This window comes from Hyperoodon ampullatus, assembly GCF_949752795.1.
Source record: "Hyperoodon ampullatus genome assembly, chromosome: 10".
NCBI classification, from domain to species: Eukaryota; Metazoa; Chordata; class Mammalia; order Artiodactyla; family Ziphiidae; genus Hyperoodon; species Hyperoodon ampullatus.
This window is the reverse complement of record NC_136923.1, coordinates 85,353,267-85,375,925: the sequence shown is the minus strand read 5'-3', so window position 1 is coordinate 85,375,925 and position 22,659 is coordinate 85,353,267. Positions and strand designations below refer to the sequence as shown.

At 38.7% G+C, this 22,659-nt stretch overlaps 1 protein-coding gene across 5 annotated transcripts in view; it reads left to right on the top strand.

Moving 5' to 3' along the window:
• CARMIL1 (capping protein regulator and myosin 1 linker 1) overlaps positions 1-22,659 on the top strand; it is a gene marked incomplete at both ends in the record, with an annotated part of 315,364 nt that overhangs the window by 189,446 nt on the left and 103,259 nt on the right. For 4 of the 5 annotated variants that reach the window (XM_079713631.1, XM_079713629.1, XM_079713628.1 and 1 more), the window contains 8 exons: positions 1,093-1,196; positions 4,052-4,129; positions 4,277-4,353; positions 7,361-7,465; positions 12,219-12,288; positions 20,983-21,064; positions 21,802-21,901; positions 22,003-22,057. In XM_079713631.1, the coding sequence (XP_079569757.1) occupies positions 1,093-1,196; positions 4,052-4,129; positions 4,277-4,353; positions 7,361-7,465; positions 12,219-12,288; positions 20,983-21,064; positions 21,802-21,901; positions 22,003-22,057 (671 nt within the window). Of the gene's footprint in view, positions 1-1,092; positions 1,197-4,051; positions 4,130-4,276; positions 4,354-7,360; positions 7,466-12,218; positions 12,289-19,387; positions 19,400-20,982; positions 21,065-21,801; positions 21,902-22,002; positions 22,058-22,659 lie in introns of all 5 variants that reach the window. The other variant, XM_079713630.1, reaches the window with a different exon arrangement.

Below are 22,659 nucleotides of genomic sequence, written 5' to 3'. Positions count from 1 at the left end.
TCACCCCTTATCCTGATGAAGGCTCTGTCCATGTGCAGGCAAAAGCCCCGTTCCCTGTTTCCCCTTCAGGTGGTTAAGATAGGCTGGGATTTTCAAGAAGAATTTTACTGAAAAACAAGAAAAACAGAATGATTTATGAAAGTATACCCACCTTAGAAATAGCCATATTTCCAAAATATACGATTTAGAACCATGGACTTAGAGTAGAAACATGAAGAGCTTTGCAGTATCCACGTCCCACTTATCTGAAGAATAATCATCAGTGATAATTGTGTGTATTGACCTCTTTGAATCCCAGGGAGGGACCAGCCTCTTCTGGGCTCCCATTTTGAAGTGACCTGATGAAAATCTACCCACCACAAGTTCCTGACTAACAGGCCTGTTTCAATTCCTGTTACCCACAGATAGTAGAGCATACCTCTCTCTCCACAGAATAATCTTACCCTCCTCATGTGTTCATTCTTTGTTTTTGAGGCGGTGTTATCAGTTTATTTCAGTTGACTTTAACTTGAACCATTTATGTTACGTATATAAATAGTGTGTAGAGTGTTAATTATCAGTTTTTCCTTTTGATTGCTTCTTCCATTGTGTACAGGTCATTAGCTCTTTGTAAAGTCCATTTCAATATAAATTTTGCCTTGAGTATAATATGTTAAGTAGAGCAGTACATTCCTGTGTTAACTTTCAATAGCCTAAAGTATCTGAATTTGCATCTGCATCCTTTCAATACTGTACATTAAGGCAAGAATCACCTGGCAGGATTAAGAGAAGGACGAAAATGATCACTTAGACTGCTTGCCTCATTTTAAGACTTCAAAGTAAAATCCTTTCCCTCCACATCATTAGAAGTAGAGCAAAATGAAGTTGATTCTGTTTCTTTCTCCTCCTCGGTGAGTTGATCGTGTCTGTGACTAACCTGTTCTTCCTGAGAAGATGTCAAAAGACCATCCTAGAGCTGCCTTTTGGGGACAGGGCTTATGGTTAACCTCAGTCCTGCAAGTTGATGGGGCTGCTAGACCATTTAAAGAAACTCACAAACCTCATTTTGGTTCCTGGAGTGGAAACTGAGCCTGGATCTCATCTGTGTTGCAGGAGTGAACAGCCTTTCTCAGTCACTCAGTGCCAACCTGTTGACCGCCACCACTCTTAACCATCTGGACCTCTCAGGGAACATCCTTCGCGGAGATGACCTCTCGGTAGGTTTTCTTTTCCTTACTGCCATCTTCAAAGAAGCTGTACTTACTAACCCTGGAGTAATTTCGAAACATATTTCCCCACATCTCCCTTTATCGTGACACCTTCAAATCATTTAGTCATGAGCTTATGAAGAGTTTTAGAGAAATGTTCCAGAGCCTTCCTTTTACTAAATAGAGCCTATTCTAGAGATTTTATCCCCCCTCACTTAAGATTGTTGAAGTTTAAATTCTTTTTTTTTTTTTTTTTTTTTGTTGTTGTTACACGGGCCTCTCACTGTTGTGGCCTCTCCCCTTGCGGAGCACAGGCTCCGGACGCACAGGCTCAGCGGCCATGGCTCAGGGGCCCAGCCGCTCCGCGGCATGTGGGATCTTCCCGGACCGGGGCACGAACTCGTGTCCCCTGCATCGGCAGGCGGACTCTCAACCACTGCGCCACCAGGGAAGCCCTAAATTCTTTTTGGAAATACTTTTTCTGAAGGAATTTTTTCTCCACTTCAAAACATTATTGCACCTGTTAAAATTGCCTGATAAGAAAGATTGGAAATGTAAAATGAATTATTTCATCATTAAATAATATTGTTAAGAAGACTGGTGGCTTTCTAAAAAAAATAGTTTGTGATGGAAAGGGGATATTGGGATGAACTTCAGTCCCATATTCCATGATTACAGTAGAGAGGGGGAGGGTTAGGAGTAGGCTGGGGCCACTCTTTTTTTTTTTTGCGGTACGCGGGCCTCTCACTGCTGTGGCCTCTCCCGTTGCGGAGCACGGGCTCCGGACGCGCAGGCCCAGCGGCCATGGCTCATGGGCCCAGCCGCTCCGTGGCATGTGGGATCCTCCCGAACCGGGGCACGAACCCTTATCCCCTGCATCGGCAGGCGGACTCTCAACCACTGAGCCACCAGGGAAGCCCTGGGGCCACTCTTGAAAGTTTGAGTGTGAAGGCAAAAAGTTTCCTCTCAACTATAACAAGATTTTTCATGCAGCTGAATCAGTAATATAAATGTTTGGTAGATCTTATTGATACAGTGAATTAGGTATGATCCCATTGCCAGATGGGGTGAATAGTCCCCTCTAGTCACAGGATAGAATTTAGAAGAAATGCTCCCTTACCAATGGGGTGGGACCCACAGCACATGGACCTCTTCAAAGGACCTTAATTTACATTCCATTGCTTTATGGGAGTGAAAAACACTGTGACATGTATTCTCATTTCTCTTCTGTTTTCCTTTCCCTGTAAGACAGAGAATGTTGCCACAGCCCTCTTTGTAGTTATTTTCCTCTGCCTTACACTTGAACTCATTTACATAATATTAGTACTTGCTTCCTGGTGTGCCATGACTTTTTCAGTGTGTTGTCCAATTGTAGTTGTCATTTTCACTGATGATTCATAAATCTGCTCCCTCCCAAGATGAAACAAGGAGTCCGATGTGAAACCACCAAAACATTACAGTGACAAACTAGCAGAATAGAGAGAAAGGTAAAAGAAGAGCCTGAAGATTAAACAAGAAGGCTGCTAACATAGGGGCATTGATAGTCACCCAAGACAGCAAAGTAGCCAGTCAGGAGTCCTGTCCCAGCTTGCCTCTGGGGAAGGGCAAATGGAATGAAGAAGCCGAGTGACAGTGGGCTTCTAGCCCTGACAGGCTGAGGTTCTGAGAGCCATTCAGAAGGTGCAGGGAGGGGCTTACCTGGCCCTGTGCTTTCTGGGAGAGCAGCCTAGAGGGGCTGCTGGAGAAGTGTTGGCCAGGTTGGGCCTTGTCACCACTTGAGGGTGATTAGAGCTTCCCCAGCTGGTGGCCAGGAGTAAAATCACAGTGCCAGGCAAAGATAGAGAATCAGATCTTCATTAAGTCAGAACAAGGTTATTTTTCTGAATCAGAACTTTTCATAATACAATACATTGTATATCTGGTTATTCTAAAATATTTATAGGCCAGTCTTTTGCTATTCTGAATTCCTTGGTCTAGAGGAGTTTTCTCAAGCATCTATAGCTAAGCTGCTACACTTATGAGTCTTTGCCAAGGACTAGGACATCTCAATGTAAGCTTGTTTGTTTTTGCAGGTATCTCGTGGCATCCAATGAAGCAAAGCAGAATTTAGCTATTTGCCTGGTGGCAGGAGCTTGGATTTGGTGTGCTATTGGTGGATGCTGGCAGTTACTACTCACACAGGGCTATTAGGGAATAACAGAGAGTTATTAATTTTATTGTTTTGATAGCTTTGCACGGGGGTGAGGGTATAGTTTAGACAGTGTGACACTCTAGAAACTGAAGGGTCTTAGTTATAAGTGAGACTAAGAAAAAAAAAAAAGCCTAATAGTGCTGTCAGGCCCTTTCTTGTTAGAACTTGGAAGTAATTAAGGATAGAAAAATTATTTTCTTGAACTGAAGAGAGTATAGCCCGAGACCACCATCCTGTGGTTCAAATTCAAATTAGTGGCTCCTTAAACACTTTCAAAAGTGATTAACATTTTGAGAGGGTGGCTGCAATTCAGGTGGTATTTCAGTCTCAGCAGTTAAAATTAATTAGCACTGTTCCAAATTGTATAATAAAAATGGAGTTAATCAGGAAAACTAAGTCATGTGTAACAAAAAGGGGCTTTGGTAGCCAAGACTCCATTTGGCCTTTTTTAAACTTAAACATACTTTAAAATATTCTTTGGAATTTTGCTCTCAGGGAAGGTAATGGAATGACAGAAAATTCTGCCATCCTCTTGGGAAGAGTAGAGGATGATCCTCAGTGGATTTGGGCAACTTGATTTTAAAATATTAACTTAACATTGTGTGTGCACGCGCGAGTGTGTGCATGTGTGTTTCAGGATCCTAACATATTTGTTTTTTGCTTTTTGTTCAAGTCCATGTACAGTTTTTTGGCCCAGCCAAATGCCATTGCTCATCTGGATTTGTCCAATACAGAATGTTCCCTGGACATGGTAATATTTTTTTATATTGCTCGGGGGGGGGGGTCTCAAGTATGGGGGTCCCATATTTAGATGGGAAACGATGGGCTTTCTTCCCAATAAAATATTCTCCGAGTCCTAGAAATATTTGAAAATAAGAGAGCCTTGTTTCTTTCCCAGGTCTGTGGAGCTCTTCTCCGTGGCTGCCTTCAGTATTTAGCTGTGCTCAATCTCTCCAGAACTGTCTTTTCTCACCGGTATGGATTTATTGCTGCTATCACTATCATCTAGGAGAGTCTTTCTCTCAGAGAAAGTTGTAGTGAGATGAAAACAGAGTGATAAAGGGTGAATGTTGTGCCTGAAAGGAGATGGTCCTAAATCATTATCTATGAATATTAGACCTTGAAAGTTCAAGTTTTTATTATATCTTTTTTCCCTGCAGGACAATGTTCTTATCAATAACTCCAGACTGCTTATATGAACGATGTAATAATGTACTATTTCTCATATGTGGACAGGCATTCTCTCTTAATAGGGTAAAGACCCTTTTAGAAACTTCTATGGGTGTTTCCCAGTAATGCACTTTGCATTAAGTATCAACTGTGTCTGGGAGATAAAGAGAATCGTCATCCCAGAGCTCATGCATTCTGATTTGTAGAAGTGGAGGGCCCGCCTAAGTACCTCACTTCTACCTTCCCGACTTAGAATTGTTTGCAAAATCAGGCAGTAGATTAGAAGCAAAGTATTCACACACAGCAGCAACTTAGAATGGCAGAATGCAGAAAAATTATGAAAAGTACATGGGTTATGTAACTGTGGAATTCTGGAACCATCTAGTGTATTAATACAGTTCAACACTTACCATTTGTAATTATTACCACAAGTCGTAAACAATATTTTAGTCATTATGTGCTCTTTAATAACATGGAGAATCGCTTACTATTAGAAATACCTCCTTTTTTATTGGTTAACTTTTTGGAAACTTTACATATTCAAAGGAATAACAGTCCCTTGTTTGGAAAATTCACGATTCAGCATGCTTTATTCTACAATTATGCCTCATAGTGAGTTATTCTGTATTTTAAAGTATTCTACAGTATGTAAATGTCTACGATAGCAAAAATATGCCACATATACCTCAATAGGATAAGATCAGAGGGAGTAAAATGTAGGAGATAAAATGGTGGGAGAAGTTGAGAGTTTTCTAAGATACTTTATTTCAAAGGCCTTAGAGGGTATTAACTTGACCACCCAGACCACTCATGTATTTGAAGTCAGCTTATGAAGCCATGCTTTGGTGGAGCTATAATAGACTGAGGAACTGGTTTAGAAATGATACATAGACGATAAGGATTTTCATCTAATCAGCTCTTTTGAATTCATAATACTGTGAATTCTGTGATGGCTGGTCCTAAGTAGAGCTATTAAGCTTATAGAGCGGAATTGTGCTAACAAATTTCCTTGTCTTCCAAATGATAGGTTGTGATTAAACTGTTTAGTACCCACTACCTTACCTAGATATAACCATAGAAAGCCCTTAGTAATTATGTAGAAATTGCTGCATTTACACTGAGTTGTGGATTGTTAGCCAGGATATTCATACTTTGGTTCACAGATAATTTCATAAGTGTAGCAGTCAGCATAGGTCAGGTTGTTCCAGTAACAAATGATCCCCCCCCAACCCACCACCCTCTCCACAGCTTTCAGCAACAGCAGTTTTGCAACATGTCCCTTATGGGTTAGCTGCATCACTCTGGAAGGCAGAGCAGCCTCTTTGTAGTACGTTGACAGTCACATAGTAGAGAAGAAAGAATCATGGTAAAACTTGTCTCTGGAAATCACACACATCACTTCCACTCACGTCCCATTGTACTTCAGGGAATACAAGGCAGGTTAATTTTTTTGTTTTTCCTGAGATTTTGGCTGCTAGCCACCCTCAATTTATTCATGTTGCCAAGACCCCATTTCTGAAGTCTGCCAAAGTCTGCTCATCAGAAAAAGAATGTATATATATATGTATAACTGAATCACTTCACTATACAGCAGTAATTAACACAACATTGTAATTCACCTTTACTTCAATTATTCAATTAAAAAAAAAGAAAAAGAAAATGAACCTGAGTATACAAGCATCTGTCAGGGATCAGAGTTGTTTTGAAACATCTAATATGTATTCTACCAGAATTCTCTTTCCTATTAAGTGTATTTTTCATCCTCTTAAATAGATATTCTGGTTGCTTAGGTATTTCTTCTCAGCCTGAAATTGTCCCGTTTTAAAACCTTTTTCAAATATTGACAGGTGTCCTAGACCTCTGTACATAAAATATTGTTGAATGTTATGTGGTTGAATTCGACCCCTAGGATGGCCTCTGCCCTGAGAGTCTATGATTCCCTCCACAGAATATGAATAACTATCATTGAATAAGTGTTTACAATGCATCAGGCTAAGTGCTGTACTTACTCAAACCTTCCAACAATTCTATAAGATAGAACAAAACAAACCAAGCATCCATATTCCAATTATGACTCTGGAATCTTTTCTTAAATCCTCATAGTGCAGTGTTGACGCTGTCTTCTTATTGAGTTGTATGATTTGATTCATATACTTCCCACTGGAATAGCAAGGGGACATATTTGGAGGTTATAAGCATTTCTTTTTGGAGTTTTGTCTTTATTCTAATATTTGGCCTAGAATAATTAGATCTGTGGTATGGATATAAGAGCTGAGTAGGATATGTGTCATGCAGGCTTCTTGCCAATCAGACTTGACATCTGGTCACAGTCTCGTTGCATCTGAGACCTGCTGCATCTGAAAACATAGCCAAACACAGGTAGTGATCCTTAGCAATCTGATGCCACGCAGTGGGAATACTCTTTAAATTGGTGGGAATACTCTTTAAATTGGTGAGAAATATGTATCTTCTTTGGCTTATTTCTTAAAAATTCAAATATGGAGTTTCTTGAAGAACTAGGGGGTGGAACACAATGAGTTCTTTGGCTACAAAGGATAGGAATAAAATGTTTTAAAGACTTAATGACATTTCGTAACCTCTCCTACATCATTTTTGAAAGTACACTGAATTAATTTATTTAACTTTCAGACATTTTGTTTCTTTTTACCTTTAAATTTCTACTGAAACACAACCAGTTCATGGATTATTTCACAGTGTTTGAATTTACTGATGAATAATTGTGCCAGTTTGGAAGCGGGGTGCAGAGATGGAAGTTTAACTGCATGTAAGACTCTCATGTTTTGTTTTTCAGGAAAGGAAAAGAAGTACCCCCATCTTTCAAGCAGTTTTTCAGTAGTTCTCTGGCTCTGACGCAAATCAACCTTTCAGGCACAAAACTGTCTCCTGAGCCCTTAAAGTGAGTGGTGAATTCATTTTCTCCAGAGCTTTTAAAGTTCAATTTGTTATTAGGAATGTGCTTGAGGGAAGGGAAAAAGACGTACAATCCTAAGACAGACAAGGCAGATAAAAATGCCTTTTTACTTTGGGTCACAAAGGAAGTCAAATTCTTTCTGAGTACATTGTACGCTGTTGATATTATTGTATCTTCTATGAAAAAAAAAATCTTCCTTTGGTTTGTGACCTTGGCAGTAGTCACTGATCTATAAAAGTTGTGTTTCTGGGTACCATCACCTTTCTATTGACCTCTGTTCAGTCCATTTTAGGTATATTCTTGTGTGCATTTTAAAATCTATTAATTCTCAATATTTCTACTAACAGTAATAATCAAAGGCTATACACGTGTGTGCAACAGAAACAATTTTTAGGTGCTTTGTTTTCTGAATTACCTAGGTATCTATTTGTTTGGTATTTTTACTTGGCAGGCAACTTATGGGTTAATATCCTCAGTGTAGGTGTCATGGTAAAGTTGAACTTTTTAGAATAATTTGTTATCCTTGAATTTCTTTTCACCATTGCCAGAAATAATGAAAAGGACTATAGAATCTAATTCTGTCTGAGTCAAAAGAACATTTTCAAGTAGTTATGAATATCTACGTTGTCAGGTGTGTTCAAATGTATGCACAGATTTCTCCTTTCCTCAGCTGACATGTAAATCAGCATTCAATTGTTCCCTTGCAATTTGTATGAAATGTTAAAATCAATGTCTGCTATTCATTCTACTAGAAAATTAATCATCTAATTTGTAAATTGCCTTTTCTTTTCTTTTTGAGAGGTGTGAAATTCTTGATCAGTGTTCTACAAAGTACCATATGACTAAAACAATGGATGCCTTTAAGAACAGTTGATCCACCTGTGCAAAAAAAAAAATCCTGATGTTATAGAGGCCTGTTTTTAAAAAAAAAGAGGAAGAATTGAATCTTTGTATTAGAGACCTCTAAATATAACAGCTGCAAATTGTAAAAACATCATGATTAGGCTGTTTGTATGGATGTTAATAAAGCTATCAGCATCAATATTCTAAAGGGTATCCATTATAATTTAACCACATTCATTCAACTGATATTTATTGAGCATTTACAACAGACTAGATGCCAGGAAGGCACTGAGTAGAAAGCAAAACCAGACTTGCTTTTATCACATCATATCAGCGGGAGATTAGCATATTCAAAGTAGTTTTAGTGATAGGTACATGGTATACTAATTCAATGTTGCTGGTTCCTGTAAAATATAGAGTAGTTCTTCATTGATTAGTACAGTTGATTTTATAGAATAATCCTCACCACAACAACACTGGATTTACTGTACTTTATTATAGGTCAGTGTTAAATCTTGTGACCTGTTGTTATTTATGTTAATGTTTAATAATAAATCAGTACTGGCAGACCTCGGAGATGTTGTGGGTTTGGTTCCAGATCACAGCAATAAAGTGAATATTGCAATAAAGCGAGTCACATGAATTTGGGGGTTTCCCAGTGCATTTAAAAGTTATGTTTATACTATAGTGTAGTTTATTAAGTGTGCAATAGCATTATGTCCAAAAAAATGTACATATCTTAAATAAAAAACACTTTATCACTAAACAATGCTAACCATCATCTGAGCCATCAGCGAGTCGTAATCTTTTTGCTGGTGGAGGGTTTGAAATATTGTAAGAATTACCAAAATGTGACACAGAGACATGAAGTGGGCAAATGCTGTTGAAAAAGTGGCACCAATAGACTTGCTTCATGCGAATTGCCGTAAACCTTCAATATGTAAAAACACGCAATATCTGTGAAATGTAATACGATGAGGTATGCCCCTAGTCTCTTCAGGTCTGTGTTTTACTCAGTAAAAATTCTAATATGAGGAAAAAGGCTTCATGGCCAAAGATTCTGTAAACAAAATTCTGGATGTACATTTAATGTGATACTATAATTTGAAAAGATATAACAAAACTGAGGTGCTTGGGTTTGCCTGTGAGGGGGTGAGGATGGAAGGGAACTTGCCAAGCACTGCCCTAAGTTAGACACACACTGGGTGCTTACCCACAAACTGTCACCTGCAGTGTCCCCAGCCATGGGAAGGTATCATTATTCCTATTTTACAGCTGAGGAAATTGAAGCTCAGAGAAGCTAAGTAATTTGTGAAAACTCACTGCCATCGCAGGTTGGCTTTTCTGGGAAGCCAAATTAGAGATGGAGATTAGCATGTAGGATGTTTATTAGGAAGTGCTCTTGGAATCCCACCTGTGGAGGGGGAGCAGGAAGAAAGCAGGGTGGGACAGAGGGCAGGTTGACCTGGGGCTGTCACAGTGAAGACCTCAGCCAATCTGACGGGAGCTTTGTTGCTAGAATGTCGCTGAGCTGGGCGACGAGGCTGGGCCTTTATACCCCTGTGTTGATCAGTCCTTGGATACAGGCTGCCCCAGAAGCAGATGTGACCTTGGGCGAGGCACTTGTCTTGGGCTGAGGCAGACCCCAAAGAGGACCGACAGCTGAGGGGGCTCTGGGAGGTACATTGCAGAGTCCACTTCTGTCAACCAGTGGACACTGGCTCAGTCCTGTTCCTAAACCCACATTGTATCCCCAAGCACCAAGAGGAGCAGAGGGAGGCCCTCATTTCTTAGAGGGAGATCAGTCGCCATAAGCGAGTAAGCTAAAGAAATGCAGCTTCTTTTGATGTAATTGCTTATTTCATAGTTGTGTTTTTCCTTGGAGGCTCTTTTCTGTCCACATTAAAGTATTTCGGGGCTTTTTAAGAACATGGGGACGCTGCCAGAGCCGTGGAGATGAAATACAAATTCTTCTGTTACTCAGTTTGGCGCTAATGATTGAGGACCAAGAGGATCGCACTGCGAAGGCAGTTCACGCTGGGTTAAAATAAACAACACACCTTGTGATAGAGTTTTCCCCCAGAGCCTGCGATGCTTTGTTGTAGTTGTTCTGTTTTGTTTTACTAGGGACAGTTTCTGTGGGTTATTTATATTTGTCTCATGAGTCGTTACCTCTTAATCATTGGCCTTCTATAGTCAAGTGTCTTAAAGGACACCATTTATTTCCTTGTCCTTAACCTACACGTCAGAAAAGTAGGAAGAGTTTTCCCTCCATCTAAGCATTATACAAATACAATGTTAAAATATGTGGCTAAGTCCTAGAAACTTAAAACTTAGAAATGTTGGGACCTCTTTGGTAATGTCCTGACTCTCCCATTTTGCTGATGAGAACCTGAGACACAGAGAGGAAAAGTGATGTCCTTCAGGCTACCCAACGCTCAGTACAGAGTCAGGACCTGAAGACAAGCCTTTTGGTTCTAAGTATCAATAGCTTTGAGTAGCTCAATACTGCCCCCAAGAAAGAAAGGGCGAAAAGGCACTTTTTAGGAAAAGAGAAATGCTTGAATAATTAATTGAACAGAGGCACACACACAGATGAGACATGCCCAGCCTTTTCTGTAGGATAGTGTTTTAGAAGAGGGGACAGCGAACTGGATTAAAGGAACGAAGAGACACGCAGTCCCCTCGACCTTCTTACCCACAGAGGTTGTTTTCGCAGCTGGGAGCAGCCGAGTTCTTGCACTCTGCCCACCTCGGGGATTCTCTCTCAGTGGATGAGACCAGAGAATCACTGGATGGGGGAAAATCTCAGAGATTTTGGCATGAAGTAATTCCCTACTTTCCCACCTCCCCCTTCCCCTGGGGTATTTTTGGAGTCTGCTAGTAGAGGTGCCTTTCCTGAGAACATTGAGAACAGGTAGTCACCCCCAGGTGGCAGTTGCCTTGGTTCTAATCTCTAGTATTTACAACTGTCTGCCTTGCATTATGGTTATTTGCACACATATTTGTTTTCCTTTGCTTGAGATTGGCAACCCTCTCATGCTCATCTTTGTACTCCTCACAGGGCCTAGTTGAGGGTCTCTATTCCTTTCGGTGTAATTAATGGATGTGGGTGCATGTATGAAATTTTTGTTTCAAACCTGTTCAGTGGTGTTGGATTTTATAGGACTGACTTGTAAAAGTGGAGTCAATTCATTCTCTTACATATGAGATCCATATGATGAGTCCAGTCTCCTTCATAAGCAGATAAGAAAAATCCTTTGCAGAGTGGTGATGGTGTTTATCCTGTGACCAGCCAGTAGTTGGATAGACAGGCAGGATCCTGCACTCAAACTCAAGACTAGTACCTTATCTTCCATGCTGTTACACCCTTACCCATCCCACCTCTGCAAGTCCTTTAACAAACTCATCAAGATATGATTTCACATCCTGGAATACTCTAGAGCCTGCCTTCCCCCATTAACATAACCCTTAGGGAAAACTAGCTTTACTTTGCTATTCTAATAACAATTGCCTAATAATATTCTAAACATTATTAAAGGGGTTCTCAAGCAGATGCAGGGGGCAGTTTATCTGTGATGAACACAGTTTAATTTCAGTGTGCAATTAGGAGCACTGTTTGTTTATTTCCTTAGGAATAGCAGCCCTGTCGGGTTTTGCATTTATGAGGGACCTGCTCCGTGTCAAACAGAAGAATGTTTCCCTGTCATTTTTGTCACTACTCTTGGTGGGTGGAAACACAGTTGGCATTTTAAAAAGTGAGATGCTGCTTGGTGCTTGACCTATGATTCAGAAAAGGCCTTCTTCTTTCTCTGGGTTTTGTTCAGTGTGCTTACACATTTTTAGAGCAACAAGTGGAATTTTTATCTAAATTGTGTGTGTTTCCTCCCCTCAGAGCGCTGTTATTGGGCCTGGCTTGTAATCATAACTTGAAGAGAGTTTCTCTTGATCTCAGCAACTGTGAGGTAAGAACACCTTTAGATGATGCACTAGAATAGATAATAGCCTGAAAATTGCTTTGTCTTTTTCCTGGAAACAGTGTGATACTGGGATTCCAGATGGTATACAAGAAGCAGAATAACACACTTTATAGCAATTTCTGATGTTCTGTATATTGTGAGTTTTATCTACAAACAGCCATGGAACACCTTTCAGAAAGCAGTCAAATGTGCTTTTAATGACTTTTCTTTTTCTCCCCTTCTTCATGCCAGTTGCTTAAGTATTTTATGATGAAACTTGGAGATATCAAGCCTAAAACTAGCTTTACCATCAGGAAAATTGTACCATACAGCCTTCCTTGCAGGGGCCAGATGTGTACAGCCTAACTTGGATTTGGAGAGTGTGAAAGGGAAGATCTTTGTCATTAATTTTGCTTTTTTAATATCTTCATTTTAAAACAGGAAAATTAAGATGCTTCTCAAAATTATAGTAACTATAAGCAGTTTCTATCAAAGTACACACAGAAGAATTGAGACTAAAAGCTTCTACATTTTAGAGGGTACCTGAACTTTTTCGCTATCTTGGAACTTTTAGTTTGTGTGGTGATTAGTAAGAAAATACCCGGGTACAAACTATCCAGCCTCTTCAGAGTCTGACTTTACCCACCATGTCAAACTTGGTGCCTTTTCTCAGGGCTGGAGGTGGGAGTTTATTCATTCCTATTCTTGGGCCTTTATACCCACTCTTCTCTCTTTCTGGAACACTCCTGCCATGTCCCTCTTTTTCCCCAAGGCCTCCCTCTCTTTGAGGATCTAGTTCAGGTCCTGTCTCCTCTGTACCTGCATCAGATCCCTACTGTTTGATCTGAGTTTGGCCATGACTAGCTATGCAATCCTGGGTGAATTACTTGATAGCGTTACATCTCAATTTCTGCATCTGCGAAAAGGAAACAACATTAGTGCCTCTCCTAGTAGGTTGTTATGAGGTTTAAAAGAGCTCTTCTTTGAAATGTGATGCTTAGAACGTCCAGTACCTATAAAGGTTGTTCCCTATTGTTGCTTATCTGTCTGTACATTTCTTCCCTGACTGCTTCGGCACTTTGTGGTCTTATTGTTTTCTAATTGTCTAGTACTTAATGACGGTGACATGCATTTGGACACTGAACCACGTGTAGTGCCTTGCACAATTATTAAATTGGCTCCTGTATGCTTTCCTAGCTGGGTTGTGACTTTATGGAAGGCAGTATTTGTGTCTTACTTTGCTTTGTGTTTCCTTTAGCCACCAGCAAGATGCTGAGCACTAAACCAACACTAAATATTGAAGATTAATGCTTTACCTCTCTGAAAATTCTAGAAACTGACAAGTCTGAAATCAGCTATATAAATTGTTAGTGCAGGATTTTTTATTAATTTTGAGCTGGGGTGAATGCCAACTGTGTGTGATTTACTAGTCTTTTTGTTTGTTAGGGGGAGTGGGGGGAATGGAAAATCCTAAAAACCTAACCTGGCATTGTGAAATTTTTATGTGCAAATTAATGCTGTTTCATTTATAATGACAGGCCGTAAAACAGAAACTAGCTCTGGTAATATGAATTAATTATTTGTTTACCAGCGCTTAATATTAAGGGCATGCCAATAATAAAAATTCCTTATGAGGGAAGGCATAAGACGAATGAGGATAGAAAGGGTTATTCTATTAAAAACAAGTTGGTATAACCTCGATTGCTCTGTTAGATCAAAATACTGAATTAGCAGTAACCCATATGCTTTACTATCCCAATTAAAGATCATGATTGCTACCAATATAACATCATTCATTTAATTCTGGAATCAAAACTGGAATGGACATAAGTGATCATCTGATTCTCATGCTTATTGATGAGGAAACTGAGGTCTAAAGAAGCTGAAATAATCCAGCTCACTAATGGCAGAGCCATAATCAAAGTATGCTCTCCTGATTGTTGTTAATACTAGTAATTATTAGAATATTATACAATTAGACATTTTCTTCTCAAATAAGTTGATAGGTACCATATGCCCAAAGAACACCATGTTAGATTGTCACACAGCTTCTTTTTAAAACTCCTTTGTGATCCTATTCAGAATAACTTTCAGAGACAGTTATATTTGGTGAACCATATAAAACTGACATTTTTGTGGGTCAAAAATGGCAGACAACTATGGAGAACAGTATGGAGATTCCTTAAAAAACTAAAAATAGAACTACCATATGACCCAGCAATCCCACTACTGGGCATATACCCTGAGAAAACAATAATTCAAAAAGAGTCATGTACCACAATGTTCATTGCAGCTCTATTTACAATAACCAGGACATGGAAGCAACCTAAGTGTCCATCGACAGATGAATGGATAAAGAAGATGTGGCACATATATACAGTGGAATACTACACAGCCATAAAAAGAAACGAAATTGAGTTATTTGTAATGAGGTGGATGGACCTAGAGTCTGTCATAGAGAGTGAAGTAAGTCAGAAAGAGAAAAACAAATACCACATGCTAACACATATATATGGAATCTAAAAAGAAAAATGGTTCTGAAGAATCTAGGGGCAGGACAGGAATAAAGATTCAGACGTAGAGAATGGACTTGAGGATATGGGGAGGGGGAAGGGTAAGCTGGGACGAAGTGAGAGAGTGGCATGGGCATATATACACTACCAAATGTAAAATAGATAGCTAGTGGGAAGCAGCCACATAGCACAGGGAGATCAGCTCGGTGCTTTGTGACCACCTAGAGGGGTGGGATAGGGAGGATGGGAGGGAGACGCAAGAGGGAGGAGATATGGGGATATATGTATATGCATAGCTGATTCACTTTGTTATAAAGCAGAAACTAACACACCATTTTAAAGCAATTATACTCCAATAAAGATGTTAAAAAAATATTTTACACAAATGGAAGAAAAAAATGGCAGACTATTGGCAGTTTCATATGGATCCATCAAATGGCTAGTAGACTTTTTCCTTTATAATTTTTCTTAATAAAGCAGGAATCCAGATCAAATTCTGATGGTAGGATTGACCATTATTGTGCTGATAATTCCAACTTCATTTTGGCCATTCATTTATGAATTATATGATAAAATGATACTGCTGAGATGGGGACCCCTTAATACCACCTTAGTGCCATGTTCCACCATCTTATAGCTTGAATCACAGTACTGGTGACCACGTTTATTAACTCACACATTGTATTGCTGCTCATAAAAATTAATGAAACACAAAATTATTTTTGTAAGTTAAGGTGTCTTGTGATATTTTTCTTCTTAAAGCTAGATGTCCAAATTTAACTAGGTTTCACTTTGCTCATCTCCATGATACAGTAAACCTCTTTCCTATAAAGGTACTAGAAGTTACAATATTTTCTGTTTAGAATGCTTGGCACTTAGAGTATTAACTACTACTCCTTAAGTCATTCATTGCTTCAGAATTTATGTAATGCTCTTGGAAAAAAGTTTTCACTAACTTGGAAGTTTAAAATTATGCATATGTGAATTTTTTCTGTTCATTCTCTATTTAGCCACAGTAGACACAGCCTTCTTTACTCTCATTATCATGCCAGTCAAAACCATGGAAGAATTCATCACTTAATGATGAATAAAAAGAACCTGATGATCAGATAAATGCCCCCACCTGTGGTGGGTTGGGGGGATAGAAGCTTCACCCTGATGCCATAATCATCTCAGGAAGTCATTTCTACGGGGGTGGCTTACTCAAGGTGAGGGACTGACAGACCTAAAAGGTCAAATGTCTGTTGTATAATACTGGGGAGTTTCAGATGTGGGCACTGTATGAGTTCAGTGCCCCCTACAGATACCTCTAAGTACAATAGTCTACCCAAACCATGGAATACCTTGAAAATTTTTTCATATTTATAAATAGATCACTTACTGTATTATAAAACAGCTGCTTTCCACTGATTAACTTTAAAATTAGGTTTATGGGCTTCCCTGGTGGCGCAGTGGTTGAGAGTCCGCCTGCCGATGCAGGGGACATGGGTTCGTGCCCCGGTCTGGGAAGATCCCACATACCGCAGAGCAACTAAGCCCATGAGCCATGGCCACTGAGCCTGCGCATCCGGAGCCTGCGCTCCGCAACGGGAGAGGCCACAGCAGTGAGAGGCCCGCGTACCGCAAAAAAAAAAAAAAAAAAAAAAAATTAGGTTTATATGGGTGTCATAGAAAGTAAACGACCATCATCTAAAATCGTGGTTGAGTTTATTTGGAGGAGAGAGACTGTAACCTTGAAATAGGTATTAAAAGTGTCTAGACAGGAAACTTAGAATAACTTTCCTTAAGCAAATTATTTTGTTTTTACCATTTACTGATTCCTTTACTCTTCACGTTTACCTTTCTTGGTGCGTTATCCTTCAGTACTGCCCTGAAAGAGGCATTTCACATTCATCAGTTTGAATGAGAGAGATTTACACTTCATGCTATTAAAAAAAAAGTGTCATGCAGATATTTATAAATTATGGAGTTGCTTTCCTACAACACAAACATCCTTGATATTTAGAAACTTCAATCCAAAATTTGGGGCTGTAATCTTTTGCTCTGTGAGGGCTCAGCTAGTCAGTACTGAAATTAACCTTTCATTTACAGATAACTTCTCTACTTAGAGAAAAAACTTACCTGTTTCACATTAATTGTGTTATCATTTCATTTTCTTGGTCTTTTAGTACCAGAAAAGTTTTCTTTGAGAAGAATAAGAAAATGACTCAGAGTAGTCATGGAAGGCAAGAGAGTGTCATAGCAAACAAAGGGTGGGCACTTTGGGATCCAAAAGGTTCCCTTCTTTCAGCCCTCATTTTTCACCTGTGGAATGGGGATTAGACGGTCATCCCTCAGTATCCGCTGGGGATGGGTTTGGGGAGCTCCCACAGATATCAAAATGCACAGATGCTCAAGTCCCCCATGTAAAATAGTGGAGTACAATAGATACAGTTGGCTTCCATATCTGCAGGTTTTGCATCTGCTTGTTCAACCAACCTAGGACTGAAATTTTGCGGAGGGCCGACTGTAATTGTTTGCTGAGATAGTATTGGCACAATGCCAAGCCTAGGGTAACTATCTTTATTAAACTATTAAAAAAAATCACCTTCAAAGCTGTTTTAAATCTCTCAAGAATAATTAGTCTCATCAATTTATAGGCACACCTGGTTTTGGACACAAAACAGCATTACCCTCTACGGCCAGGCTCTGAATGGCCTGTGGCTGATCCCAACTCACTCTCAAAGCGTAAGGACTTAGCATCTGTGCAGACGTTCAGAGAAATGTGTGTGTTCCCTTGTCCTCAAGGTTAGTTCCAAAACAAGAGTTTCAAAACTCTTTTATATATGGTGATAGTGATGTTGACATTCATATGTGTTCTCCCCATGTACCCCTCTGCCTGAAAGGAGGCAATGGGTGTATGCATCCTGGCTTGTGTTTAAAAATTGTATTACTTCATAGTCATACTTCAAGGGAAGAATAAGTCAGTGCTGGGACTGAATTCTTCAAGCTTAATCTCCTTCCAAGTGAGAGGAAAATCTCTGATACTTCAGAGAAGACGTAAAGGCTAGCCATAACTGAGGATTTGTTGCAGTCTGGATGTGGGAGTTGGTTCTTTTAAGGAGAAATTTTCCTGCACATTATGCCATATTCATTGCAATGTGCTTTGATGATGAGTAGAAAAAAGAGCATCAGATATTAAAATTTGTAACAAGTAGGACACTGCAGGAAGTCACTAGTAACTTTTCAGGCAATTCCATTCAATTTGATAGTCATTCAGCCAGCTCTGAGGTGAGAAGGCGGGTCTGCTTGTGTGTTTTGAGCATCATCATTGCTGTACCCCTTGCTATCACTTTCCTGTTAGGCTGGGTATGGAATGCAAAATGGAAAATGTTTCACCACAGGATGGACATAAGCAATATAATGCATGCAACTCTTTGGAAATGCAAGTATTTCCATTCTCTTGGAAATGACAGTATATATATAGTTGACCCTTGAACAACACGGGTTTGAACTGCATGGGTCCACTTACATGTGGATTTTTTTCACTAAATACCTCCTATAGTACTACATCGTGGTTGGTTGAATCTGCACGTGGGGAAGGAACCACAGATACTGAGGGCCAACTGTAAAGTTATACCTGGATTTCTGATTGTGTGGAGGGTTGGCTCCCCCAACTCCCCTCACTCCAGAGTTGTTCAAGGGTCAGTTGTATTATATATCTTTCTTGGGTTCTAAATTACCTTTTGGCATCAAACCCTGCTAGCGAGGATATGTTGAACTGGATCACGTCAAACCATTTTCTGTTCTTGGAGAATCTTATAGTATTCACAGTTTCATGTGAGAAAACTTCCCAGGATAGAAATTATTTTTTCATTAAAAATGGAACCCCTATAGAGGACAAGTGATAAATAGGGAGGTTATTTTATATTTAAACCTGTAATATTTGCCACCTCTTTTTAAATGGCAAGTGCTTTTGAGGAAGGAAAATGAATTATTAAAAGTTCTCTAGATTTTAGTGTCCTTGTTTCTGTACCCATTATGGATGTTTTTGTATTAGATAGAACTATTCACTTAGAACTATGAGTAACATCTGAAATATTCCACCTTCCTTGAGTGAGACCACACTTCTCTTTTGAAAGAAATGTGATTTTATTTTTAACATTTCAAAAAGTATTGAGTGATTCAGTCACATTTACTCCTCTTTGATCTTGCTTTCTTTTTAAATAATGCTAGTGTGTGGGATCCAAATGAGGGTAATTTAAAACCGGTTTTACGTGCATACATGCAGACACAGCGTCTAATTATGCAAATTTGTTTAAAAGGATTTTCATTTACAGTAATGGAAAAGCTTTTACTGTTTTGGGAAAGCCTTAAGCTTTGGGGGAATTTTAGGCATCTAATAACCTGTGAGTTCAATCGAATGTTCTTGTGACTGAAGGTCAGTTATTTTCTTCTTTAAGTTTTGGATTTTTGTTTTGGGAGCTTATTTTAGTTGAAGTGTTTTTTCTGACTCTGCTTTTTTACATCGTGTGTTGATAGAGACGTCTACTTCTCTGTTCTTATTCTGCTTACTTAACATTTTTTGTTTTTTCTCCTTGGGCTTTCCTTAGCTTGGCCATTGTGTAAGTACTTTATGAATCAATAAATTAGGGTGTGTTGACATTTTTTAGTATTGGAAAATGTTAATATTATGCTACAGTATCAGTCAGGAGTATTTGTAAAATAAACAGAATTGAGCACTGAAAACCTCACCTTTATTTTCCATTTTTGCAAATGGAATATTTTTATTATACATTATAATAAGTAGAGATTTTGTTGTAGAAATTTGATTTCTCAACAGAGAAATCACTAACAGCAAATAATGAAATTGTAAAAACTTATGTTTGTCTTCTCAAAAGCATAATTTTTTTCATGTTCTGAAAATCAAATTATGTTCCTTAGAAGTGTTTGCCTAAATTATTTCCTGCTTTAATGTTGACATAGTCTACATATAATATTCACTTCTTCAAATATTAACAAACTGTGACCTGGAACAGTGTTTCTCAAATCTATTTGTTGAATCTATTGAAGAACCTGGTGTTGTTTTTTAATTTACAACCAATCATGAACCAGTACTTTGGCAAAAATATAATAAAAATGGCCATAGCTCCACACACTGGATTTGTAGCCCTGCAGCTGTGGAGTTGGTTGGCCTTGGTTTCCCTGAAGTGTGTAGACCAGCCTCCTGGGGAGGTCTGCCTCTGTGTGACACTCCCTGTCAGAGTTCACATCAGGCACCTCACCGTGATCTGCTGTTACCTGAAAAAGTAGAAAGGACTGAATTTAAACACTCCAGCTGAAATACTCCTGAATAAAGCAGTTCCAAAGATCTGTGCAATATTCTGCTTAACGTGTAAGCAGCCAGGGAAATTGGCAGGGTTTGGTCCAGAGTACCGCAGACATATTTCATCTAAAATAGTGAAATAAGGATTCTTTAAATTTTTACATCAAAACTTGAACAAGTAGAAAGTGTTATCAATTTGGTATAGAATTTTTACATAAATTTTAATTTTCTTAAGTGAATAGAGAAACTACCATGTTCCTTGGCACATAGTAGGTTCCCAATAAATGAATTTCTTTTCCCTTATTAGATCGTAAGTTTACTGAACAAAGGTCCACAGCTTGGGAAACTGCATCCTGCAGTGTTTTACACATAGTAGGAACTCAGATAGTTGCTGAACGGAAAACAAAAATACTCTGACCTCTGTAAAATATGCTTTTGGTTTTATGGGAAAAGATGAAAAGTGTTTTATAGGTCTTTACTGTCTCCTTTGGTTGTTTTGCTGCTACATGGTGGAGAGTTATACCTTGAAGTCTGTAATAATCATATAAAATAGTAGCAGTTTCTAATGTATAAAAGGGATTTGTTAGCTTTCCAAAAGTCAGAAATGAAGAAAATTCTTGTGTGTTGACGGAGACCATCCTGGCAATGGTGACGCAGAGTGGCCTCTGTCTTCTGTTTCTTTTTCTAATGATTTTCAGACTTACGTGAGATGGGAAACCATATAATGACTAGTGATTAGCTTTTTACATTGATGATAGCTTTTTTGGAGTTGATAAGTTTTCACTTTTTCTTTGGTGCTTTGAGACTATATCTCCTATTTTTCATTTTTTTGGCTTTACCCCTCCAGTGACCACTTTACCTGTTTGGTTTGTGTTTCTCTAGCTGAGATCTGGAGGTGCGCAGGTATTAGAAGGCTGCATCGCCGAAATCCACAACATCACCAGCCTAGACATCTCTGATAATGGTAAGTCAGAAATCAGAGAAGAAAAGACATAGAAATGTTATTTGAAGCAAGTTGGTAAAGGGAAAATAATCTTCTAGCCCAATCTAGATGACACCTTAATAAAATTGTTATTTCACTTCTTGACTAGAAGACCTTTTAATTTAACAGAGTTTATTTATGGAATAATTCTGTGCCACAGTCTTACTAAGATTTTTCCATGGCCAAAAATGAAAAGTCTATGCAGTAAAACAATTCAGACCAAAAAAACAAAAAGTTGTCATCAATACATTGATAAAGATCTGAGTTCAACCTTTTGCATGCTTAGTGGTAATAAGTGGTAGTAGCATGTGCGTATGAACTTGCATAGACAAGAATGCAGTATGAATTTGCATAGACAACTTTAACTGCAGTTACCTCCCAGTGAACAGTATGTCAGAATCTTCTTTCACAAAGGGATGGGGAGAGATGACATTTTCTGCTGTCATGCCTCCCCATTCCTTGTTGACTTTATTTAGCCACTGATTGCATAAGAGATTTAGATAAGTCTTTGTGGAGAATGAGTTTATCCCTGTGAAATAAGAGGACATAAAAAACGGACAAAGAGTTCCATTGGTGGGGGGTTGGGGGAAAAAGGATTAGCATCTCAGGACAGTACAGAAAGTCATCCACTGCCTTGCACCTTTGTTGAATTGTGCTGCACCTGCGAATTTATTTATCCACATGTGTGTTGATTCTCCATTTACTCTGATTCTTTCCAGGTTTAGAATCTGACCTATCTACCTTAATAGTGTGGCTCAGTAAAAACAGATCCATACAACACCTGGCGTTAGGCAAAAATTTTAATAATATGAAATCCAAGTAAGAGTTTTGCATTTTTTTATATGACAATGATGAAAATAACCAGCCTCCTGAAAGCTTTTGATTTGATTCCACTGTCCACATCTTTAAAATCTCTTTAGAAATCTGACACCTGTGTTGGACAACTTAGTACAGATGATTCAAGATGAAGAATCAGTGAGTATTATTTTTAAGTCTTGCCTAAAATCTGCCGTTTCTTGCTGTTCTTACTAATTATGTCTGCTGGGTTAATGCAGATATGCTTTCAGATAATTTTATCTCTGTATACATTTTCTATTGTTACTGTTTTTAAGTACAATAAATATTTATGCTTTAGTACAGTTTTAGAGTGTACTTAAAATTTACCTACTCTTCACTTTATTCAGCTTATCACTAATTAAAGGAAGATTGTAACTAATAGATGAAAAGACGTATACATTGACTCCTAGGCCCATCTTTTAATAAGCCTTACTACTTCCTAGCTTCAGCTAATACACTAATCTGAATTTTTACTCTCTAGTTGACTTTATAACCTTCTATCATGTTGAGAAATACCATGTTGCTAATTTGAATTTCATCTAGTAATTATGCAGAATTACAAGAAACTAATAAGAGAGTTGTCCCCCATCTTAAATTGTGTCTAGAGCTCTAATAATCCTTCTTCTATTTTTATTTCCTTTAGTTGTTCCTGGCTAAGACTCGGTTCAGGGTAAAGAAATTTAATTTCAAATAGTATCCTATTTGGCTGCCCTTAGAAATGCATTAGGATAAAGGAAGAT